Source organism: Podarcis cretensis (assembly GCF_951804945.1).
Source record: "Podarcis cretensis genome assembly, chromosome: 1".
Lineage (NCBI taxonomy): Eukaryota > Metazoa > Chordata > Lepidosauria > Squamata > Lacertidae > Podarcis > Podarcis cretensis.
The window spans coordinates 127,847,285-127,870,526 of NC_137170.1; the positions used below are offsets into that span (position 1 = coordinate 127,847,285).

Genomic DNA, 23,242 nt, shown 5'->3' on the forward strand with positions numbered 1-23,242 from the left:
CTCCATCATTCTGCCCGGACACTGAAGTCCAGCGCCGAGGGCCTTCTTGAAGTTCCCTCACTGCGAGAAGCCAAGTTACTGGGAACCAGGCAGAGGGCCTTCTTGGTAGTGGCACCCGCCCTGTGGAACGCCTTTCCACCAGATGTCAAAGAGAAAAATAACTACCAAACTTTTAGAAGACATTTGAAGGCAGCCCTGTTTAGGGAAGCTATTAATGTTTAATAGGTTATTGTATTTTAGTGTTTTGTTGGAAGCCGCCCAGAGTGGCTGAAGAAACCCAGCCAGATGGGAGGGTATAAATAATAAATTATTATTATTATTATTATTATTATTATTATTATTATTATTATTATTACTACTACTAAGAGAAAGACATAACCACCAGCAACTGTGCACCCAGTTGCAGCAAAACCCAAACCCTTCTTTGAAATCTTTTGGGGGGCCTCAGCGCCCCCCACCCGATGGCATCCCTGACCATTAGGTAAATCAGAATGAATCCTCCGTAAACAGGCTGTCTGGAAGGGCTCCAAATATAAGCAGCTCATTTTATTAAAATAGTTTCATGCAGCGCAGTCATTGGGCCTCCTAACCCATCTCCTAACCCTAACAATCTGAACCTTCTCTTCCCCCTCATTTCCACTCCCTTTAACTCATTTCCATTTCCCTTCAGTATTGTTGCTTATTACTTGTGAGCTTCCTACATATTCTTACACTGCCCTGCTGAGTTAATGGGTGATGTCTCTGGTTCTGCAAGAGGAGTAATTAAAAAGCTGTTTGGGAGTTTTTTTGAGGGGCGGGCAGGGACCAACTCTTCCCATCAAATTTGCAGCCCTGCTACTTTTAATTAAAAACAATGTACCGTATTTTTTGCTCTATAAGACGCACTTTTTCCCACCTAAAAAGTAAGGGGAAATGTGTGTGCGTCTTATGGAGCGAATGCGGGCTGCGCTGCTATCCCAGAAGCTAGAACAGCTAGAGGGATTGCTGCTTTCACCGCACAGTGCTCCCTCTCGCTGTTCTAGCTTCTGGCTTAGCCCCTCAGTCCCTTCCCCCACCTCCCGGAAAGCCCCCAAGAGCCGCGCTCCCTTTAAAGAACGTGCGGCTCTTGCTGGCTTTTCCAGGAGGTGGGGGCAGGGACAGAGGGGCTAAGCCAGAAGATTCCCCCCCCCCTTGCATTTCCCCTCTAAAAAAACAGATGCGTTTTATGGAACGGAAAATATGGTATACACAGAAATGTGCATATACTGGAAGGCTGATACATGCATCTTCTGTGAAACATGTCACCTGGCATTAAGTACCACCACATACTAGTATGTGCCTAAGGAACCAGTGTTCAGGCTTTTGAAATAACTCCAAATATTCCACTAGGAAAGACTAGGGAGGTGAGAGGGGGAGAAGGACAAAACCTCGTATTACATGCAAAGCTTCCTGATAGGTAAAAAAACGTGCAGGATTCTGATCCCAGGAATTTGTCTGGCAACAAGGCATTTCCTTTGCTGTGTACCCTCCTGAACAAAGGCACGGAATAATTAAAATAGTCTGACTACGGCAAAACTTTGATTTTAACAAGGAAGCAGGCAAGTGCTACTTAGACTGGAAGCAAATTTAACATGTGTGATGTCTGGGCTTATTAAAATGCGGAACACGACAATGTCCAGGGGCTTACTTTAATTCACAACTGAGTTGAGTGATGGTGGAATTTCTACTGAATTTCAATGAGGGAGGGAAAGTGCATTAAAAAGGAGTTTCTTTTATAAGTTAAATCTCACACCCTGCTTTCTCTTTTATGCCTTTGCCAAAGAATGCATAATTTAGGCTGACAAGGAGATAGCACGCCACTGCAATTAGTTTACCTTTCTAACACTGTTTTTCGCCTTCCTAACAGTTGTTTTTTTTCTTCTTTAATTTGGCTGCTTTGAAGGGTATATTTAGTTCATTTGTCAAAGCTGATAGCTGTTACAAGTTTGTTGAGGGCAGAACAGGCTTCTCTTGCAGTATCCTGGGAAAGGAAATAAAGTTGACTGAAAAACAGGCTTAGGGAGCCGCAGTCATGGCCCGAGGGATGTGCTTCCTATTTCATGACATTTTATGGAAAAAGAAGTAATTAGAAACAAATTAATTGGTGGGGCTATGTTGGTTTTTGTATATATGGGTTTAGACGTTTAATTATTTTTAAAGAGGGCACATTGCACACTTCTTGGGGCTGAATTTTCTGGTGCTCTTCTTTTCATGGAAAGACTTTTGATCCAGGATGACTCTGCAAGAGGAGGTAAAAGGTAAAGGAAAAGGGACCCCTGACCATTAGGTCCAGTCGTGGCCGACTCTGGGGTTGCGGCGCTCATCTCGCTTTATTGGCCGAGGGAGCCGGCATACAGCTTCCGGGTCATGTGGCCAGCATGACTAAGCCGCCTCTGGCGAACCAGAGCAGCACACGGAAACGCCGTTTATCTTCCCGCCGGAGCGGTACCTATTTATCTACTTGCACTTTAAGGTGCTTTCGAATTGCTAGGTTGGCAGGAGCAGGGACCAAGCAATGGGAGCTCACCCCGTCATGGGGATTTGAACCGCCGACCTTCTGATTGGCAAGTCCTTGGCTCTGTGGTTTAACCCACAGAGCCACCTGCATCCCCTGCAAGAGGAGGAGAGGGGCTTTTTGCCCATTTCCCTCCCCTGTACAGTTCCCTGAAAATCTGCTTCCAATTTTCTGGGACTGGGTAGCTCAGTGGATTAGAATGTGATGCTCATAATGCCAAAGTTGCAGGGGGTTGGACTAGATGATCCTCAGGGTCCCTTCAAATCTACAATTTTACGATTCTGGGATGGAAGATGGTGGTTGTGGGCTGCAGCAGGAGGAAGGAAGGAATGGCAATAATCATTGTTCTTTCTGTCCTGTTAGCAAAGACTGTGAACGGAAGAACTTGGTTGTGGAAGGGCACCAATGGATACAACCCTTAATAAAAACAAGTTAAAAACAACAGCAGCAGATAGTCTATATGTCTATCTAGCCAGCAACAAAAAAAATGAAATGTCTACATTGGCTCCCAGTACGTTTCCAAGCACAATTCAAAGTGTTGGTGTTGACCTTTAAAGCCCTAAATGGCCTCAGCCCAGTATACCTGAAGGAGCATCTCCACCCCCATCGTTCTGCCCGGACACTGAGGTCCAGCTCTGAGGGCCTTCTGGTGATTCCCTCACTGCGAGAAGGAAAGCTACAGGGAAGCAGGCAGAGGGCCTTCTTGGTAGTGGCGCCCGCCCTGTGGAACGCCCTCCTATCAGATGTCAAAGAGATAAACAACTACCTGACATTTAGAAGACATCTGAAGGCAGTCCTGTTCAGGGAAGTTTGTAATGTGTGACATTTTAATGTATTTTTAATCTTTGTTGAAAGCTGCCCAGAGTGGCTGGGGAGACCCAGCCAGATGGGCAGGGTACAAATAAATTATTATTATTATTATTATTATTATTATTATTGAAACAGCTCAGCCAGACCCAAAAGTCTTCAAGTCAGGGGAGCTCCTTCTGCTCTCATTTGCTTCACCAAAAAAAAGGAAGAAGATATATGTGGACCTTAGTCCACGAATATAAGGCACCTTTAAGATGCCACAAGACTCTTTTGTTGTTCTTACTGCTAAGTTACTGGAAATTCACACCTTTTCAAAGCAGTGCAATTGCATCATCACTTGGTGGGATGTCTTGGCGGTCTGCAAAAAACTGCAATTGCATCATCACTTGGTGGGATGGCTTGGCGGTCTGCAAAAAACTGTTAATTGGTAGAATATGAGTGTGAAAACGAAAGCTGCAGAGGGAAGCTAATGAGTGCTTCTACCACTGTTTTATTTATTCTCAAGTGTGTGACTGCTTTTACTCTAGTAGTTGCACGGAGAAGTTTACACATATGGCTGGATCCAAAGGTTACTGTTCAAAAAAGGTACAGTCCCCCTGGTTCCATCTCTGATACTCCGAGCCTCACGAGTTGATTTTCAGAGTGCCCAGAGGGACTTAGCAGGAAAGGCCTGTTATGTGAGTAGAACTCTGCTCTTGTGTCTTCGGAACCAACCCATAATTTCCCATTTTTATTTATTCTTTTAGGTAGTTATTCCCTGATTTAATTCTCTGCACAGAGCACTGCGCCCGCTGATTTGGGGAAAACAACAGCTCTGTCCTTACATTTAGCACTGAAAGGTACAAGACATTGGGATACTAAAAGTTATTAAGATTCAACAGGAGTTCTGATGTTAAGAGTTCAAAGTCAGTGGCGTAGGGTGCGGGGAGGGAAAGAGAACCGTAGACTGCAGAATATGCTGTTCTGTATTCAGACATGTGATTTGCATTCTTAAGGAAATCCGCCATGTGAAAGACAGCATAAAACCCATCAGACAAATACTAATTAATGTGGCATTTCCTCTGTCTGCCTATTTTTAATGATGTTGTTGCTATGTTTACTTTGCAGAATAGATACCAGTGGAAATGATTTATCAGTTGAAGGACATAACACTGAATTTTTTAATCTAAATCATGTAATGGTTTTGCCAGACATTACACCAGCACTCCAACTCACATATGTGTGTGCCAGAAGCAGACTTTTGGATGAAGAACCCTAGCAAGATGAGGAATTCATGTGCAGGGTCTGTGATTCGCCAACCTGATCTAACACCCTGGGCTATGCAAACAGCAATTGGAATTGCTAACAAAGGAGCAGGCCCCCATTTAGTCTTTACTGTTAAACAGTGTATTACTACAGGTTTTGCCTTAAAAAATGAAAAAAAAGTCTATATGCACACTTTGTTGGATTGGAGCCCTTCTATTTAAAAGTAGTTGTTATTGTTCCTATTACTGTTGTTTATTATTGAGATTTCTTGCCTGCCTTTCACCATGAAGTCCCAGGATGGGTTACAACAGTTTGAAAGCAATTAAAACAGCTCACATGAATACTGTCTCTCCAGAGTGGTGTACGCTCTGGTTATCTCCAGCTTGGACTACTGCAATGCGCTCTATGTGGGGCTACCTTGGAAGGTGACTCAGAAACTACAGCTAATCCAGAATGCGGCAGCTAGACCGGCGACTGGGAGCGGCCGCCAGGATCATATAACACCAGTCCTGAAAGATCTCCATTGGCTCCTGGTACATTTCCGAGCACAATTCCAAGTGTTGGTGCTGACCTTTAAACCCCTGAACGGTTCCATCCATCCTCAAAAAGAGTCTCCACCCCCATCGTTCAGCCCGAACACTGAGGTCCAGCTCCGAGAGCCTTCTGGTGGTTCCCTCATTGTGAGAAGTAAAGTTACAGGGAGCCAGGCTGAGGGCCTTCTCGATAGCAGCACCCACCCCGTGGAACACCCTCCCACCAGATGTCAAGGAGGTAAGTAACTATACAATCTTTAGAAGACATCTGAAGATGCTTTAGTTGAGATTCCTGCATTGCAGGCGGTTGATCTAGATGCCCCTGGGTTCCCCTTCAACTCTACAATTCTGTGAGGTTGGCTGCATGTGCTGTTGATAATGCACGTCTGTATCCCACCATGTGGTGGAGATTCCTTAGTCTACCGATGTCTGGAATATTCCCTTAATTTTCTACCTTTATTTCCACAATCATACTCATCATGGCTCAGAAACAGTGCTTATTCAGTATTAGCACATGATAAATCATACCACTCAAATATTTTTGTCTGCAAGAGTTGGCTAGTTATGTAATATTTCCGACTTCCTCTACCTCCCCTTTTCTGCTTATGATGCCCCAGTTCCCTTCTACAGGCAATCAAGCCAGGAGCCGCTTCCTGTTTGCCTTTAAACACTTGCTGTGGTTAAAATCTGCAAGGATGTTGATGGAAAGCAATTTGGGACAATTTCCCTTCTGCTGGTTTTTCCTACTTGATCATTTCAGATCCCGAAAAATAACAAATGCGATGTTGCTCTAAAGGTTTCAGTTGATCAGAAAAAAATGAGCATATTCAGACAACAGCAATACCATGTTCATGCTAAAATGAATGTCTTTTGACAGATGTCCCACTACTGCGTAACAGTTTTTGTCGATCAGTTGTATGACTAGCAACCCAGCCAGATGGGTAATACATACATACATACATACATACATACATACATACATACATACATAAAATACCCAATTTTTTCTCCACAACAAAAGTGCAGAAAGTTCAGAATGAAACTATGGGACAAAAACCCCCACAAAACCGTGATTCTTCTCTTAAAAAACACCCCCAAACATTTCAGGACAGATTTTTAATCAAGTCTTGATGGAGATTTTCAGGCTACAATTTTTAAAAAACAAAACAGGGAACTCCCAAATCTCAGTTGCTTCTGTTTTTCTTTTCTGGGACAACAATGTACCCTTAGGAAAAAAAACCTGCAATCGAGTATTTTATCAACACTATCTGGAACACTAGCGCTGCTTTTCCACTTAAAAAGAAGAATTGATTCAGAAACTAGGTCAACTCCCTTGGAAAAAAATACGTATTTGCTTGGATCAGTTCCTGAGCTACTCCACCCACCACCAAAATTACGCGGACAGTTTTCCTTCCCAAGCAACAAACTCTGGTGAAGTAGTTAGTAGCCTTTGTAATTACAGTGAAACGGTCGCTCCTGTTTGAATCTTTCACAGAAGAGGGATACCATAATTGTTCTAATTCAGGGATCCCCAGACTCGGGTCTCCAGCTGCAATTCCCATCACCCCTGACCACTAGTCCTGCTAAGCTAGGGATGATGGGAGTTGCAGTCCAAAAACAGCTGGAGACCCCCACAATGAGGTAAGAAACCCAACAGCTGCTGCTTACAAACAGAACTGCGAAACCTCCATCCTCAGGATGACTTGGTTAACTGTGTGAGTGCCTGGAGGCGGTTGGAGGATGGATGGCAGCTAACAGATTGAGGCTGAATCCTGATAAGACAGCTGTCCATGGAGGCACAGGTTAATTCTGTGTCCAGGGCAGCTGTTTATCAGCTCCATCTGGTACGCAGGCTGAGACCCTACCTGCCCGCAGACTGTCTCGCCAGAGTGGTGCAAGCTCTAGTTATCTCCCACCTGGACTACTGCAATGCACTCTACATGGGGCTACCTTTGAAGGTGACCCCAAAACTGCAATTAATCCAGAATGTGGCAGCTAGACTGGTGACTGGGAGTGGCCTCCGGGACCACATAACTCCGGTTCTGAGAGATCTGCATTGGCTCCCAGTACGTTTCTGAGCACAATTCAAAGCGTTGGTGCTGACCTTTAAAGCCCTAAACGGCCTCGGTCCTGTATACTTGAAGGAGCGTCTCCACCCCCATCGTTCAGCCCGGACACTGAGATCCAGCGCCAAGCGCCTTCTGGTGGTTCTCTCATTGCGAGAAGTGAGGTTACAGGGAACCAGACAGAGGGCCTTCTCAGTAGTGGCACCCTCCCTGTGGAATGCCCTCCCTTCAGATGTGAAGGAAATAAGCAGCTATCCTATCTTTAAAAGACATCTGAAGGCAGTCCTGTTTAGGGAAGTTTTTAATATTTAATGCTGTACTGTTTTTAACATTTGTTTGGGAGCCGCCCAGAGTGGCTGGGGAAACTCAGCCAGATGGGCAGGGTATAAATAATAAATTATTATTATTATAGTCAGGAGGGACGGAGACCCTGCTCAGCATTTAAATTTTGGGTGTGTGTGTGACTCATTTGAAAGCCCTTGCTTGGCGCTCCTGGAGAACTGTGCCTCTGAGACAGTGCTGTTCAGGTGAAAGCAGAAGCCCTGCCTGCCAGGTGGCATCACTTCAGACCCCGTGTGCTGTCAGGAGCAGGTATGTCCCCGCAAGTCAGGCTGCCATGCACTAGGGAGAGAAAGGCACCGTTTTCATCTACCTGTCCAGTCGGATGATTGGAGTAGGCAGCACACATGTTAAAAGCCAACCGAACTCAGCCAAGGTGTGTAGCAAAGGACCATAATCCGTTTTGATTTCACTGCCCTATATATATAAAAAAACAGAGGCATTAGTATATTTGGGGAGAGCAGCAAGCATTTCCACAAGCCAAATACAGTGGTACCTCGGGTTACATACGCTTCAGGTTACAGACGCTTCAGGTTAGAGACTCCGCTAACCCAGAAATAGTACCTCGGGTTAAGAACTTTGCTTCAGGATGAGAACAGAAATCGTGCTCCGGCGGCGCGGTGGCAGCAGGAGGCCCCATTAGCTAAAGTGGTGCTTCAGGTTAAGAACAGTTTCAGGTTAAGAACGGACCTCTGGAATGAATTAAGTACTTAACCCGAGGTACCAGGTAGGGGCTGGTTAAATGGGCAGATCTGAGGGTAGCCTACCCGCTCTGTCAGCTCCGCCCCCTGGCACAGCCCAAGTCCCAGTCAGCATCCCCATTTGCCAAAACAGGGTGCAGGCTAGGATCCAGATCCTGATAAGCGGTGGGGGCATCTGCTGCCCCCCCCCATCAGGAAGGGCATGGCAGTTCTAATGCCTGATTAATGCCATGACTGAAAAAGAATGTGTGTGGCAGGCAGATGAACTCTGAAAAATGGCATTATTGGCCCAACACAATTAACTCTGCTAAACCGGAGAAGTTAGATAGCTCAGGCAATTACTGGCAAAGTCTGTTTATGTTATTTGGCTATTCTTGGTTATTTAGCTATTCAAATTTGGTAAACTTACATTGGATCTGATTTGCATGTTATACTCACATACAAATTTCATCTCCCCTCTTTTCCCCATTGCCAGTTTTTAAGTGTTATTATAATTACTTTACTAAATTATTACTATAACTTTAATGTATGCCCTGCCCTTCCTCCCATGACAGAAGCAAAAAGAAAAGGAAAAAGGATGTTATGTGCCTGATTGACCTTTAACTCTGTCGCTGAACTGAGAGCAAACAAGGAAATTATGAGGAGTCTGTGATTCTGCTTTCTTAATTAATGCTGCCTCTGATCAAACATAGCAATAGTCTGTGGGAGAAATCTGGATATTCTGCCAAAGCCACTTTTGCTGATGAGGAAACAAGCCATGTTTAAAATGAAAAGGTAAGTTTGCTACTTCTTCCTTCTGTTTGAATGCATGGTCATCAGAATTGAGCCATTGGGTGGCATAATACAACAAAGTAGTTCTGAAGTAGTTCTGTGAGCACTAGGATTTCCTTTTACACAATGGAACTTCCTCTCCCTGCATGTCCCCATACTTCAAATTTACTCAGGAGGGAGAACAGATTTATATGGTTTGCAGGAGGCACACGGGGAGAGGAAGCTCAGTTGCCCAGCCAAAAGCTCCTGTGCTAACAGAACTACTTTGCTGGATATTTTATGCACTACTTTCCTTTCCTTTTTTTTTTAAAAAAAGTCTGACCCTTCCAAGGTTAAGGATTTTTGAAACGCAGTGTAATTTCAAAGTAGAATGCCTAGTGGTTAGAAAAGCTGCCCTCACCCCAAAGCGGGGTGGGGAAAAGAATATTTCAAAGGCAAACACATTTTTGAGAGGCCAACTTGATTGGGGAACTTAACGAGTTAGCTTATTGTGCTTCTTCATTTCCTAGAAACCAGTTCCATCATTTAAGCAAGAGGTTCAGTTTTTCCAGCAGAAGCTGCCACCACTTGTATACTGTCAGCAGTACAGTGGCTAATTTCTTTGGCCCAAACCAAACATCAACCCAAACCCACGTGTGGTTTTTCAGGTTTGTCTGCCAGGCGTATTTTGCACAAAATGTTCAAATAAGAATGTGCAACGCAGAATTCGCAATATACAACTGGGGCAAGCTCCTGATATTTATTCAGAAGCTTCTTGCTGAATAAAATAATCTGCTATGATGTATTTTAAGTAGCAGGTACTACAATGTGCTAGTGTGTGCCTCAAAAGTTTGAATCGGTATGTAACCTTAAAGGCCTGACCAACATCTACACTACAGTGGTACCTCAGGTTAAGTACTTAATTCATTTCGGAGGTCCGTACTTAACCTGAAGCTGTTCTTAACCTGAAGCACCATTTTAGCTAATGGGGCCTCCTGCTGCCGCCACGCCGCCAGAGCCCAATTTCTGTTCTCATCCTGAAGCAAAGTTCTTAACCTGAAGCACTATTTCTGGGTTAGCGGAGTCTGTAACCTGAAGCGTATGTAACCTGAAGCGTATGTAACCTGAGGTACCACTGTATCAATATTTCCTTAATAATATTTATGTATTAGTTAAGAGCGTTTACAAGAAAATATAGTAATTGGGTTTTCCAACTCAAGCCAACTCAGTTGCACCCATTTTACAGACTGGCTTATACTTATTTACTAATTTGAACTAATTTGTAATCAATATTCTGAATCTGGAGACAAACAAATCTATGAGACCAACTTGCATACATAAAAACAAAAACAAGGCATTTACCTCAATTACAGTCCATTGTTCTACAACAATGGCATCATTTCCTTTCCTGTTTGAACCGGGCACTCCTGTGCCTTCTTCTTCATATATAAATAAGCCTTCTAATGATTTGGGCAAGTAGTCAGCTAGGGAAACAAGAAAAGAAGGAAGTAAATGATAGAAACCTTGAATTGTTAAGGAATATATCATTAATGTAGCTGCTTTTTATTACATTCAAATCAGGGTGTTTTTCTTCCTCTCTGTCTTAGCACGTCAGCACTCTTCTGTGTTTGGAGTCTACAGAGAAAAATAATGTCACCTTTACTAACTAAACCGATCATGGAATCAAGTGTGGATTGCACCAGCTTCTAGTGCTATTCTCCACAAGAGATTACACACACACACACACACAACCTGGTATGGAATTACTGTGTAGAAGAAATATGTCATTTCCCTCTCCTAAAGAGCCTGTAAAAAGGAGGTAAAGTGGTACCTCAGGTTAAGTACTTAATTCGTTCCGGAGGTCTGTTCTTAACCTGAAACTGTTCTTAACCTGAAGCACCACTTTAGCTAGTGGGGCCTCCCGCTGCTGGAGCACTGCTGGAGCACGATTTCTGTTCTCATCCTGAAGCAAAGTACTTAACCTGAGGTAATATTTCTGGGTTAGCGGAGTCTGTAACCTGAAGCGTATGTAACCTGAAGCGTATGTAACCTGAGGTACCACTGTGCCTGATTCCTGGCATGTTGCATGTGCTAGATATAGGTGTGTGTGTGTGTGTGTGTGAGAGAGAGAGAGAGAGAGAGAGAGAGAGAGAGAGAAAGAAACAGTGCCTGAACTGTGGTCCTCTGATCTGTTGCAGCTGTATAATGTTCAGATGATCTCTGTCTGCCTGCCTCTCTCTCAACACTTCTTAAGATATTAAGGACCACTGGATGGTTGAATCCTGTCCAAGGCGACTATGGGGTTGTGGTGCTCATCTCGCTCCAGGCTGAGACAGCCGGTGTTTGTCCACAGACAGCTTTCCGGGTCAAGTGGCCAGCATGACTAAACCACTTCTGGCGCAACAGAACACCGTGATGGAAACCAGAGCGCACGGAAACACAGTTTACCTTCCCGCCGCAGTGGTACCTATTCATCTACTTGCACTGGCGTGCTTTCAAACTGCTAGGTTGGCAGGAACTGGGACAGAGCAATGGGAGCTCACCCCGTCGTGGGGATTCAAACCGTTGACTTTCCGATTGGCAAGCCTGAGGCTCAGTGGTTTAGACCACAGCGCCACCTGCGTATACCAGGATGTCACACCCTCACACTTTATCATCACTGTGAAGGATGCTGCAGAATGAAGTGAGCCCAGAAGTGACATCATCAGTGTGAGACATTGGGAGCACACTCTTCCTTCTCTCTCTTAACACATGATCATTTTAGAGGTCCTTTTGAGAAAGGGAGATGACACATTTTTCCTACAGATCGACCCAGGACATGATTTGCTACTTCCAAGTAATGGTGCTAGCAACTTGTGGAGTCCCCACACTTAATTCCACGATCTGTTACATTACTATACTGTATGTACTTTTCTCTGTAAATGTCAATCACCCATGACATACTAAAACAAAATCTAGAAAGGTTTAGTTTCCAAAGATAAAGGAATAAAAACATTTTAATAAATATATCTAATTGCCATAATAAAAATTTTTATGTTCAACTATTTTCCACACAGGGAAAATCAGTTATGGAAAGCATTAAAATGAACATTAATAGCCAAATGATAATATTAAGAAGACTTCTTAAACGAACCACGTTATTGTTTGTTTACATATACTTTATGTTAATGTGTAAAATATAAAGCACTAAGCAGGCATAAAATTACTCACTTAAGAGGTTTTCTTAACGTCATCATTTTGCTATTAATGCTTCTCACTTGAATATCTTCCATACAAGGACTGTGTGAAATGTTTGTTAGAAGCAGCTCTTTAGATAAGAGACCTCACACAAAGAAACTGTTCTTAATGCCCTTTGTTCCATTCATACCCAACTATCACAAACAGTGATAGTAACAGTAAAATGAATATTAGATTAAAAATTAGCATGCTACCGGATTTTTCGCCCTATAGGACGCACTGGCCCATAGGACGCACCTCGGTTTTTTTGGGGGGAAATGAATAAAAAAAATTTATCCCCCCCCCAGCCGCGGAGCTGGGGCGGGGGAAGCCCGAGCTTCCCCCGACCCCAGCCCCCAGAACAGGCTGCTATCCGCAAGACTTGCAAGCTCGGAGGCAACTCCCGCCGGGCTCGCAAGGCTTGCGGACACCTGCGCATAGCACGGGGCGTCCTCTGGAGGGCGCCCCGTGCTCCATGCTGCAGGCTGCCGCCCGCAAGCCTTATGAGCCCGCGGGAACTCCCCCCGGGCACGCAAGGCTTGCGGATAGCTTCCTGAAGCCGGGAACGCGAGAGGGGTCAGTGCGCACCGACCCCTCTCGCTCTCCAGGCTTCAGCGAAAGCCTGCATTCGCCCCATAGGACGCACACACATTTCCCCTTCATTTTTGGAGGGGGAAAAGTGTGTCCTATAGGGCGAAAAATACGGTACTTTAAAAAACTTGAAGCTTTTCAGTTACCAAACAATCACATTGAAGCCCGAACTTCCAATCACATAAGTAACCAATTATGTGCTATTCTCCTGCTTCAAATATCGTGTCCTAAAAGACACATTTTTATATGCATTTTGATGCATTATTAGAGCTATGAATGGTATCACAAAATTCAGAAAAACGAAAGACAACTGTGTTCCTATCCGTGTATTAGTTTAGGAGTTGTGAATCAGGTCGGTTCACTCACAAACACCCCTATTTTTTTGCCATCTAATTCTCTGAGAAAAATTAATGTTGTTAGAAAAATATTACTTGTTGAAAAGATAGAATATTTCTCTACTGTTTGTCTCTTCCCTCACAATAATCATTTCCTCCTTCCTTTTCTTATTGTACAACATTGAATAAGTAAGAGAAGCCACTACATTATCTAGGCCCTTTACTGTTCTGAAATAAATAATACTATTATCGCCTTTTTCAGGTGCAAAGAGACTAATGGTATGATCACAGTTACCTTTAGAAGCTTCCCAGTGTACAAATGAGTCAATTAATGACAATCCTTGTTTGTAATAAAACGTGGTTAACTCTAGCCAGTCAGCATCCAAAGAACTAATCACCGGTCCTTTCCTCGATACTTTTAGAGACAAAACACCATCGTGATATGTCCAACAGGTGGAATCATCCTCAAAGACGTTGAAGACTGTATACAATTTGTTATCTGATAAGATATTAGGAAATAAAGAAGTCAGGGATAACGAGGGCTTGGAGGAATGGAGTAACTAAGATTAACCTTTTAAAAATGGAACACTTATCAAGAACAGTTATCAGTATTTCAACTTAAACTTGTCCATAGATCATGACATAAAGCTTCAACATGGCAAATGAAAACCATTTAAACTCAAGCGGGGTGTTGAAAGTCAATATGTGGGAAGCTTCTGAGCCAACAGACAACTTAATAGAGGTGCTTAACATTTGAAATCCTCCTTCTTCTTAGACGGAACAAGGTTGTCTCATCTTTGAGTTCTTTTCCTAACTTTCAAAATGCTCATTCTCTGTCTCTTTTTGAGTTGGACAGCTCTGCTTTTGAATCGTCCCTGCCCGGTCCTAGGCACTTTGCCCTTTCTCAGTGCTCTAATTTTCTCATCTATCCAATCTATTTTTACACTGTTGGCATCTCACGGCATAATCTGGTCTCTGCAATTATGCTGCCGACATCCCTTCACAGAGTTCTGATTCCCCCCCCCCCAAAAAAAACTGAACTTCAGACAACGGCAACTTCCTTTTCAACATTTCCAAGATTCACCTTTCCCACTCTGCGCATACTTGCCTAAGTTGCTATAACTTTCTTCTTGATTACCTATCTTGGTGCCATATATCTGTTCTTCGGTTGATACAGAATGCCTACACTGCCTCTGTCTGGAAAATGCAAAGACCTTAGGAGCTTTATTTGTCTGTAAGACCTTCATAGAACAGTTTCCTTAAGCCACAAATGGTTTATATTACTCCCCTCCTCCAGTAGTTAAAACCACATTGTGTTAAATAGAAGATGGGGAAGAAGATGGAGAAGAGGATGAACATGATTTGATCCATAGTGGAAACAGCCACATGGGACTGTATGTCAACAAAGTTCTGTTTCACCATCACCACGTCACCTGCTGGCATGCCTACTGACGGTGTAACTGGTGATTAGGAGAAATGGGAGGTTAATGCATAATTTTTGTATGCCACCCAGCCCTGTCTCTTTGCTTGAGCTGAATGTGCAATCCACGTAACTTGTAGGAAAGTCAGGGGGCTCACAGACCAGGGATGCACAAATCTGTTAATTCTTGTTTCTTTCAGTTTCTCAAGCTTGAGTTCAGTGCTCCACAATACCACATCAGTTTACTTAAAACAAAAAACAACCCAACTCCTTTTGAAAATTCACCATTATTTCCAAAAATTCCTCATCATACTCATTTCGCAAGACATTTTTGTCAAATATATCAATTTTTTTTTTTGCAAAACAATTTCCCCTAATGTAATTCATTGCTTCGTATGTTGTTTTCACTTGAAGCTAAAGGGACCCCTGACCATTAGGTCCAGTCGTGGCCGACTCTGGGGTTGCGGCGCTCATCTCACTTTATTGGCAGAGGGAGCTGGCGTACAGCTTCCGGGTCATGTGGCCAGCATGACTAAGCCGCTTCTGGCAAACCAGAGCAGCCCACGGAAATGCCGTTTACCTTCCCGCCAGAGCGGTACCTATTTATCTACTTGCACTTGATGTGCTTTCGAACTGCTAGGTTGGCAGGAGCAAGGACGGAGCAAGAGGAGCTCACCCTGTCGCGGGGATTCGAACCGCTGACCTTCTGATTGGCAAGTCCTAGGCTCTGTGGTTTAACCCACAGTGCCACCCGCGTCCCTAATGTAATTCATTGTTTCGTATGTTGTTTTCACTTACATGTGCATTTTATGCACACTTGAGCCCAGTATATGCACACACAGCTCCTGGTGGGAAAACTGCACTGCTCACAGGCTAGTCGTGTTTCAGTTTGTGCCTCGTTTCAGTAACTGCAAATTAAGTAGGTTGGCCTTTAAATGCAAATTCAATTGAAATTCTGCCCCATTCATAGCACAGACCCCTTGTTCCTACTGAAGGCCATCCTGTCACTGTGTGTAGCATACCCACATGCCTGTTTCCATCCACATCCACATTTGAAGCTGGGGTTGGGGAGGTGGCAAAACAGGTCCATCAGGTTTATGGGGACCTTCTGGAAAAGGGCACTGTGCCTGCATGTAATAAACATAAAGGTAAAGGGACCCCTGACCATTAGGTCCAGTCGTGACCGACTCTGGGGTTGTGGGGCTCATCTCTCTTTATTGGCCGAGGGAGCCGGCATACAGCTTCCAGGTCATGTGGCCAGCATGACTAAGCCGCCTCTGGCAAACCAGAGCGGCGCACGGAAACGCCGTTTACCTTCCCACCGGAGCGGTACCTACTGTATTTTTCGCTCTATAAGACGCACCAGACCACAAGACGCACTTAGTTGTTAGAGGAGGAAAACAAGAAAAAAAATATTCTGAATCTCAGAAGTCAGAACAGCAAGAGGGATCGCTGCGCAGTGAAAGCAGCAATCCCTCTTGCTGTTCTGGCTTCTGTGATAGCTGCGCAGCCTGCATTCGCTCCATAAGATGCACACACATTTCCCCTTACTTTTTAGGAGGGGAAAAGTGAGTCTTATAGAGCAAAAAATATGGTATTTATCTACTTGCACTTTGATGTGCTTTCGAACTGCTAGGTTGGCAGGAGCAGGGACCGAGCAACAGGAGCTCACCCTGTTGCGGGGATTCAAACCGCCGACCTTCTGATCGGCAAGCCCTAGGCTCTGTGGTTTAGACCACAGCACCACCCGCGTCCCCGCCTGCATGTAATAATGACCAATAATTCAATTTCAAGTTCACAAAACCCCATACTAGCAATTGAGACTACACCCGATGACAATCATATTCATTGAAGCAATGCCATGCAAAATAGATGAATTTTGCAACCTTTCTGTAATGCTATCAGGGACACGCTATTTCTGACCTCATTCAGGAGGGCATTCCAAAACCCCAGGGTGACTGCAGCAAAAGCCCTGTGACCAGCTGCTGATGGCTGCATACGGCATCATGTGAAAATATGGAGCAACCCTTTCTCTGAGGACTGCAGCTGGCAAGGGGACTCACACAGTGAGAGGCAGTTCCCTGAATTAGGTTTGTTTCAGGCTGTGAGTCAGCACCAACATGTTGAGCTGGGCCCAAAGCGCCACAAGCATTCAGTGGAGTTACATTGGAATGAGTTACCTATGTTCTTGCCACAATCATCAGCAGATGGGCTGAAGCATTTTGTAAGCACTCCAGGCTAAATTAATATTTATTTTATTTAAAAATAAACAATCAGATATCAGGGCGGTGTGCAGCATAAAAGCACACCACACCCCATCAAAAACAAGAAATCAGCAAAAAAAACCCTTTCAAACAGACTAAAACTTGTTCAGTTAAATTAATATAATCTATTAAAATGCATGGGCAAATAAAAATTGCTGTTGACTGCTATCAAATGACAGCAGTGTTGGCCCCAGGTGAACCTCTTTGGAGAGGACCTTACAATAAGAATGTCATTGTCAAGAAAGCCCTCGCCTCTTCTAGATTATCTTATACCACAGGGGCGGCAAACTTGCAACTCTCCAGATGTTGGGGACCCACCCCTGTTGTGGAAGTTCATCTTCAAGAGCAGCCTCACTTAAGAGTGAAGATAAAGGTAAAGGATCCCTGGACTGTTAAGTCCAGTCAAAGGCGACTATGGGGCTGTGGCAATCATCTCACTCCAGGCTGAGGGAGCCGGTGTTTGTCCACAGACAGCTTTCTGGGTCATGTGGCCAGCATGACTAAACTGCTTCTGGCACAATGGGACACCGTGACGGAAACTAGAATGCATGGAAATGCCGTTTACCTTTCAACCACAGTGGTACCTATTTATCTACTTGCACTGATGTACTTTTGAACTGCTAGGTTGGCAGGAGCTGGGACACTCACTCAGTCACAGGGATTCGAACCACCGACCTTCTGATCGGCAAGTCGAAGAGGCTTGGTGGTTTAGACCACAGCGCCACCCTCACTTAAGGAGTACCTTGCAATAACAAAGGTCACAAAACCATGGATCAGCATGGTAAGATTTCCTTGCTCTAAAAAGGGGCACAGCCTGCACAGCAAGAGGAACTCATAAAAGTTGAAGCTGGCCATTGTGGCTGGTGGAGCTTACCTGGCTTCCCATCATGGAGGTTGTTGCCAGTAACTTAGAGGGAGAAGCGCAAGGAGGTGGGGAGGTTGGAGCAGTGCAGGTGCACCGCTGCCACCAACCGGACATTCTTGATGCTGTGCCTTTGCCATGCTGATTGCCCTGCCCTTCCTCCTCTCATTTACCCGCAGCGACCTTTGTGTTTGGGAAGCCACGTTGGGTGATATCTGGTTTTCAACATCGCGAAACAGCACCAGCTAAACATCACGATATATTAATATATCACAATATCTGAAATATGGATGGAACTATGTCGAAGTGAGGGACACGAGTGGCGCTGTGGGTTAAACCACAGAGCCTAGGACCTGCCAATCAGAAGGTCGGCGGTTCGAATCCCCGCGACGGGGTGAGCTCCCGTTGCTCGGTCCCTGCTCCTGCCAACCTAGCAGTTCAAAAGCACGTCAAAGTGCAAGTAGATAAATAGGTACCGCTCTGGCGGGAAGGTAAACGGCATTTCTGTGCATTGCTCTGGTTCACCAGAAGCGGCTTAGTCATGCTGGCCACATGACCCGGAAGCTGTACGCCGACTCCCTTGGCCAATAAAGCGAGATGAGCGCCGCAACCCCAGAGTCGGCCATGACTGGACCAAATGGTCAGGGGTCCCTTTACCTTTATGTAGAGGCGAACAGTAGGGCTGGGGAATATCTGGTTTTCAACATCATGATATATCACCAGCTAAACATTGTGATATACTGATACATTATGACGTCTGAAATAAGGATGGAGCTCAGGGTGGTTGGCGTCACGGTTTCCCCCACATTGTGATTTTTGCATAGCACACGCACACACACACACACACACACCATGATTTGTGATATATCGCCCGGACAAAAATTATGAAACCAGTATCACGATATGGACCTCAAAATGGTTTGGGGCGATATACTGATATACAGTGGTGCCTCGCAAGACGAAATTAATCCGTTCCGTGAGGCTCTTCGTATAGCGGTCTTTTTGTCTTGCGAAGCAAGCCCATTGACAGCTTAGCGGATTAGCGCTATTAGCGGTTTAGCGGCTTTTAGCAGATCAGCTGATAAGCGGCTTATCAGCGGATCAGCTGATAAGCTGCTTAGGGCTTAGGAAAAGGGGGGGGAGGGAAAAAACCCCGCAGGAACTCGCAAGACATTTTCGTCTTGCGAAGCAAGCCCATAGGGAAATTTGTTTTGCGAAGCGCCTCCAAAACGGAAAACCCTTTTGTCTAGCGGGTTTTCCGTCTTGCGAGGCGTTCGTCTTGCGGGGCACCACTGTATCACCTCCTGCCCATCACTATTTGCTAATGTTGGCGGGGATGGCTGGGTCCAAAAGCACCTTCAGATCTTGAACCAGTCCAGATGGTAATCGTGTCCAAAAATGGATACTTACATTCCTTGGAAATAGTTAAGACTATATATGTAGCAATTTTCAGTACCTTCCTTCCTCAGTTTAGTTGGGCTTGGACTGCCTTCTCTTCCATCATGGAAATCTGTCTCCCGCAACTGTCCGATGTCTGGCTGGATTTCTTCTTCTATGCCACTCTCAGAGGACTGTCCACTCAGAGTCCCTTCATTCCAGGGCTTATCACTGTCATCTGTGTTGTGTCTTCTCTGTTCCCTACTCCTTCTGCCTAGGGTTGAATCGGACTCCGCATTCCCATCTGTGCTTGTGCCATTGCAGATTTTCGATTTTGGACAAGGTTGTGTTATAAATCCGACAAACTTCATTCCTCTTTTTGCAGCATCGTTGATCTATATAATTCCCCCCCCCCAAACACACAAATACAGTTATAATTAAGCTGTGTGCATTTAGAAATCATTTCTAAATTATTATTCAGAAATTAGAAACACTGTGAGGGATCATTTGCATGTGATGCTTTCGTTATACAGGAGTATGGGTGCGGGAAGAAAGAAGTGCGCACTGATGTGCGAAAATAGCACATGTCTGTTCAGATATCTGGGCAGAAGCTGGGGCTAACAGAGAGCAAGGGAAGTGGGTTTGAGAGCAATCCCCCCAACTGCTGCTTCTATATTGCTTTACCACACCCAGTTGGTCCCTTACCTTTCCCGCCCCGACCTGGCCACAGTGATCCATGCAACGGTCACCTCCAGGCTTGACTACTGTAATTCGCTCTACGCGGGGCTGCCCTTGAAGCTGTCCCAGAAACTCCAGCGGGTGCAGAATGCTGCAGCGAGGCTCCTCACGAGGTCTCTGCCATGGGAGCATATTCACTCAGTGCTTTACCAGCTGCACTGGCTCCCGGTGGAGGGTCAGATTTAAGGTGCTGGTTTTGACCTTTAAAGCCCTTCACATCCTAGGACCCTCATACCCATGGGACCGCCTCTCCTGGTAAGCCCCACGGAGGTCCATATATAGCAACACCCTAGAGGTCCCGGGCCCTAAGGAAGTTAGATTAGCCTCAACCAGAGCTAGGACCTTCTCAACACTGGCAGAATGCTGTGCCTCATGAGACCAGGGCCCTGCAGGATCTGATCTCTTTCCGCAGGGCCTGTAAGACAGAGTTGTTCCGCCTGGCCTTTGGCTTGGAGCCAATTTGATTCCCTTCCCCTCTTTCTTTTTCCTTTCTCCTCCTATGGAGAGATTGCACCCTAATGTTTTAGCGTTGTATCTTAATCTTTTAAATTGTATTTTAATCAACTTGTTTTTATTATTGGTTGTTAGCCGCCCTGAGCCCAGCCACAGCTTCCAAACATCTGGTCAGCGTGTCCAGGATAGAGCTGAGTGTCAACCCAGCCCAAAGCTCCAGACAATCTGGGCAAGGGGGTGCATAAAGATGTTAAAAAGCATTGGGGAGAGGATTGCGCCCTGCGGCACTCCACACACCAAGGAGTGGCGCGACGACATCTCCATCATCAGTTACATTGCGGATTGTAGCAAGCCATAGTTCATTACGTCTGAACTAGCAAACTATGGATTGTGCTCGCCCTATGAAGCAGGATTAAATCCTGGTGTATAACCCAGGCTTGCGAGACAAGAACAAACCATCATTTGCAGGTTCATATTTAAAATGAAACTATGGTCGGCAAATCAAGAGAAGAGCTATTGAGGGGAGGAGGCTCAGTCACATGTGGAAAAAATTAACCTACATGACATGTTGAAAATCCTACGAGCAAAATACTTCAAGGAGGAATTGTTAAGACCGTCCCACCTTTTCCAACAGTCCTTTTACCACCTCATTTGTTAGTGTTTCATATGTCGAAGGACACTCCTCAATCACGAGTCTGGGTTGTCTCTGTCCTCTGGATGCTTGATGCTTTTGGCTGGAGGCAGAAAGAAAGCAGCCTTTGTTACAGTCTGATGTATCTTGTACAAAATGCCAGCACGCACAACTTCCTTCGTTCCAAAATATTATGAATTCAGTCTTGGCAACTCTTTTGTTTGGCTAATGCTCCATGGAGGCCTGATTACAAAGTCGCCCAAATGTGTTACTTGGAACGCAACTGAATTACCTTTTGAGACCAAGTATTTATGGCCTGGCTCTACGTTTCTCTTATCTATTTGGGAGAAAGGCAGGAATTCAACAATAATAGAAACACTTATTTACCATGGTACATACCTCAGTTTGAGACGCAGTAGTACGACTCGATAAATGTGACTTGCTGGAAATTGTCTTCTTCGTCCAATTGACAGTAAAACAGGGTGAATAGCTCCTACCACATATCCTTTCGTATAATATTCCTCCACCTTTTTTGCAATTTCCAGCACAGAGCTGATCTTGATCGCCTCTGGATTTGAGGAAGCTGAAGGGATTTACACAAACATTTCAGTGACTTCCAACGGCACTGGACAGAAACATTAGCTTATATATATTCTGTATATAAAATTTAAGCTGCAATGTGGGGTTTCGCTGTAGGTATCTGGTAATAGGAAAAATTAAAACAACTTGGCTGTTCTGCTTATGGCTCTATATCACACCACTGACTCAGAGAAGTTGTAAGGATTAGTGGTTACAACAACAGGTGCAGGGAGAAAGCTATAAAAATTAAAATAGTAGCTATTATGGCTACAGTACAGATCGAGGGCTGGAATGTAGTCTATACTAAAAACCTTTATTTAAGAAACACAAACTCTATACATGAAGATAGCTATATTCTCTGACCTATATAAACCACACACATTTGTAGGTAGGTATTTACCTAGCATAATTTATTTTGATTTTGCTATTCGTGGGCAGGGCTAAGGAGTTGGATAAGGCACCAAGGCCTTGTCCCCTACAAATCCTACTTAACCTATCCCATGGCTTTTTAGATTTCATCAGGCATTGTTCACATATTGTCGAATCTATTTTTACATCAATGGGAGCTAGGAACTTGTATCTATTAAAAGTAAATAAGAAGGAAAAAGCTGAGATTTTCAGCAGGTGGAATTCCTGCTCAATATTAGATTCTGCACCATAGAGTTGTCGGTTGCTCTGAACCATAATTTCAATGGGAAGTCAATGGAAATCGCAAAATTAGATGAGCTCGGATGCCAGCATTTTTTCATCGGTTTGCTCACATTCGTTTTGGGGTCTGAACTGATTCTGTATAGTTATATTCTAAGCTTCCGTTCAGGACAGAGACCTTTCAAGCTGGCTCACAGAATGTGGAAAACAAAATAATGTTGAATCCCAATAACACAGATATAAAACAACAGATTAGAGACATCAACATTTTAAGGCAAACCACTGTTAGGCTAACTCTGTTATGCTAGAAGTAGCTTTCTCCCCTGGGATGAACAAAAGGCAAACAAAAATAAAATAAAAAATGAAAACTTTGTACTTAAATGACATGCAGAGTCTATAAATTAATTTTCAGTCAGCTTGATGACAGTATTTAGGCAGGAACCAGACCTAAACAAATATGTGTGTGCTAGATGTATCAATCAATGTTCAACTATTCCCAAAAGGGTAATCCATAAATAGATTTTTAGATACGTAAATACATTTTCAGTTTATGCATTAAAATATGCAGCACAGGACAATGCAGGCCCATACCCAACTGTATCCATAAAATGGTACAATATAATTAGTCCCTTTAGACATTCACCAGTTAATATGTGGATGCTCTTAAATAAAATATTCACACATAAATGGTATTATATTATAGCTGTATCATGTGGCTGAAGCTTGTTGGGAATGTTCATGTAAGGTAGATGAATTATTCCAAACATGAAGTGTCCGTTTTCTTGGTTTTGTACAATGTTTACATGTAGGTGTCATATTTAGATGGCATTGTTTGTTACACACACACACACACACACACACACACACACGTCAATCCTAGCTGCACAAGGTGACCTATAGCCAGCTCCAAAATTTTGCTAAGATAGCAAATGAAAACATAAGTGTTCTAAAGACTGCACAAGAACGTTAGAAGCAGTAATTGTACCATGGAACTGCTGAGATGTAGCTCTTGCCTCTGAGCTGCAGACAGACACATCATTACAAACTTTTAGGATTAGGATGACATCCATAATTATGGTTACAATAATACTTGCCTGAACGTGAGCCTTAAAAAGGTAAAGCTAAAGGACCCCTGACTGTTAAGTCCAGTC

The 23,242-nt window shown here is 44.2% G+C and overlaps 1 protein-coding gene across 2 annotated transcripts in view; it reads right to left on the reverse strand.

The window, feature by feature from the left end:
* Positions 1-23,242, reverse strand: part of RFTN2 (raftlin family member 2) — a 47,421-nt gene that overhangs the window by 20,788 nt on the left and 3,391 nt on the right. For both annotated transcript variants that reach the window (XM_079980050.1, XM_079980049.1), the window contains exons 2-7: positions 21,264-21,447; positions 20,856-20,967; positions 19,122-19,437; positions 13,415-13,618; positions 10,340-10,461; positions 7,840-7,943 (exon numbers count right to left, since the gene is read on the reverse strand). In XM_079980050.1, coding sequence (XP_079836176.1) covers positions 7,840-7,943; positions 10,340-10,461; positions 13,415-13,618; positions 19,122-19,437; positions 20,856-20,967; positions 21,264-21,447 — 1,042 coding nt within the window. The remainder of the gene's footprint in view (positions 1-7,839; positions 7,944-10,339; positions 10,462-13,414; positions 13,619-19,121; positions 19,438-20,855; positions 20,968-21,263; positions 21,448-23,242) is intronic.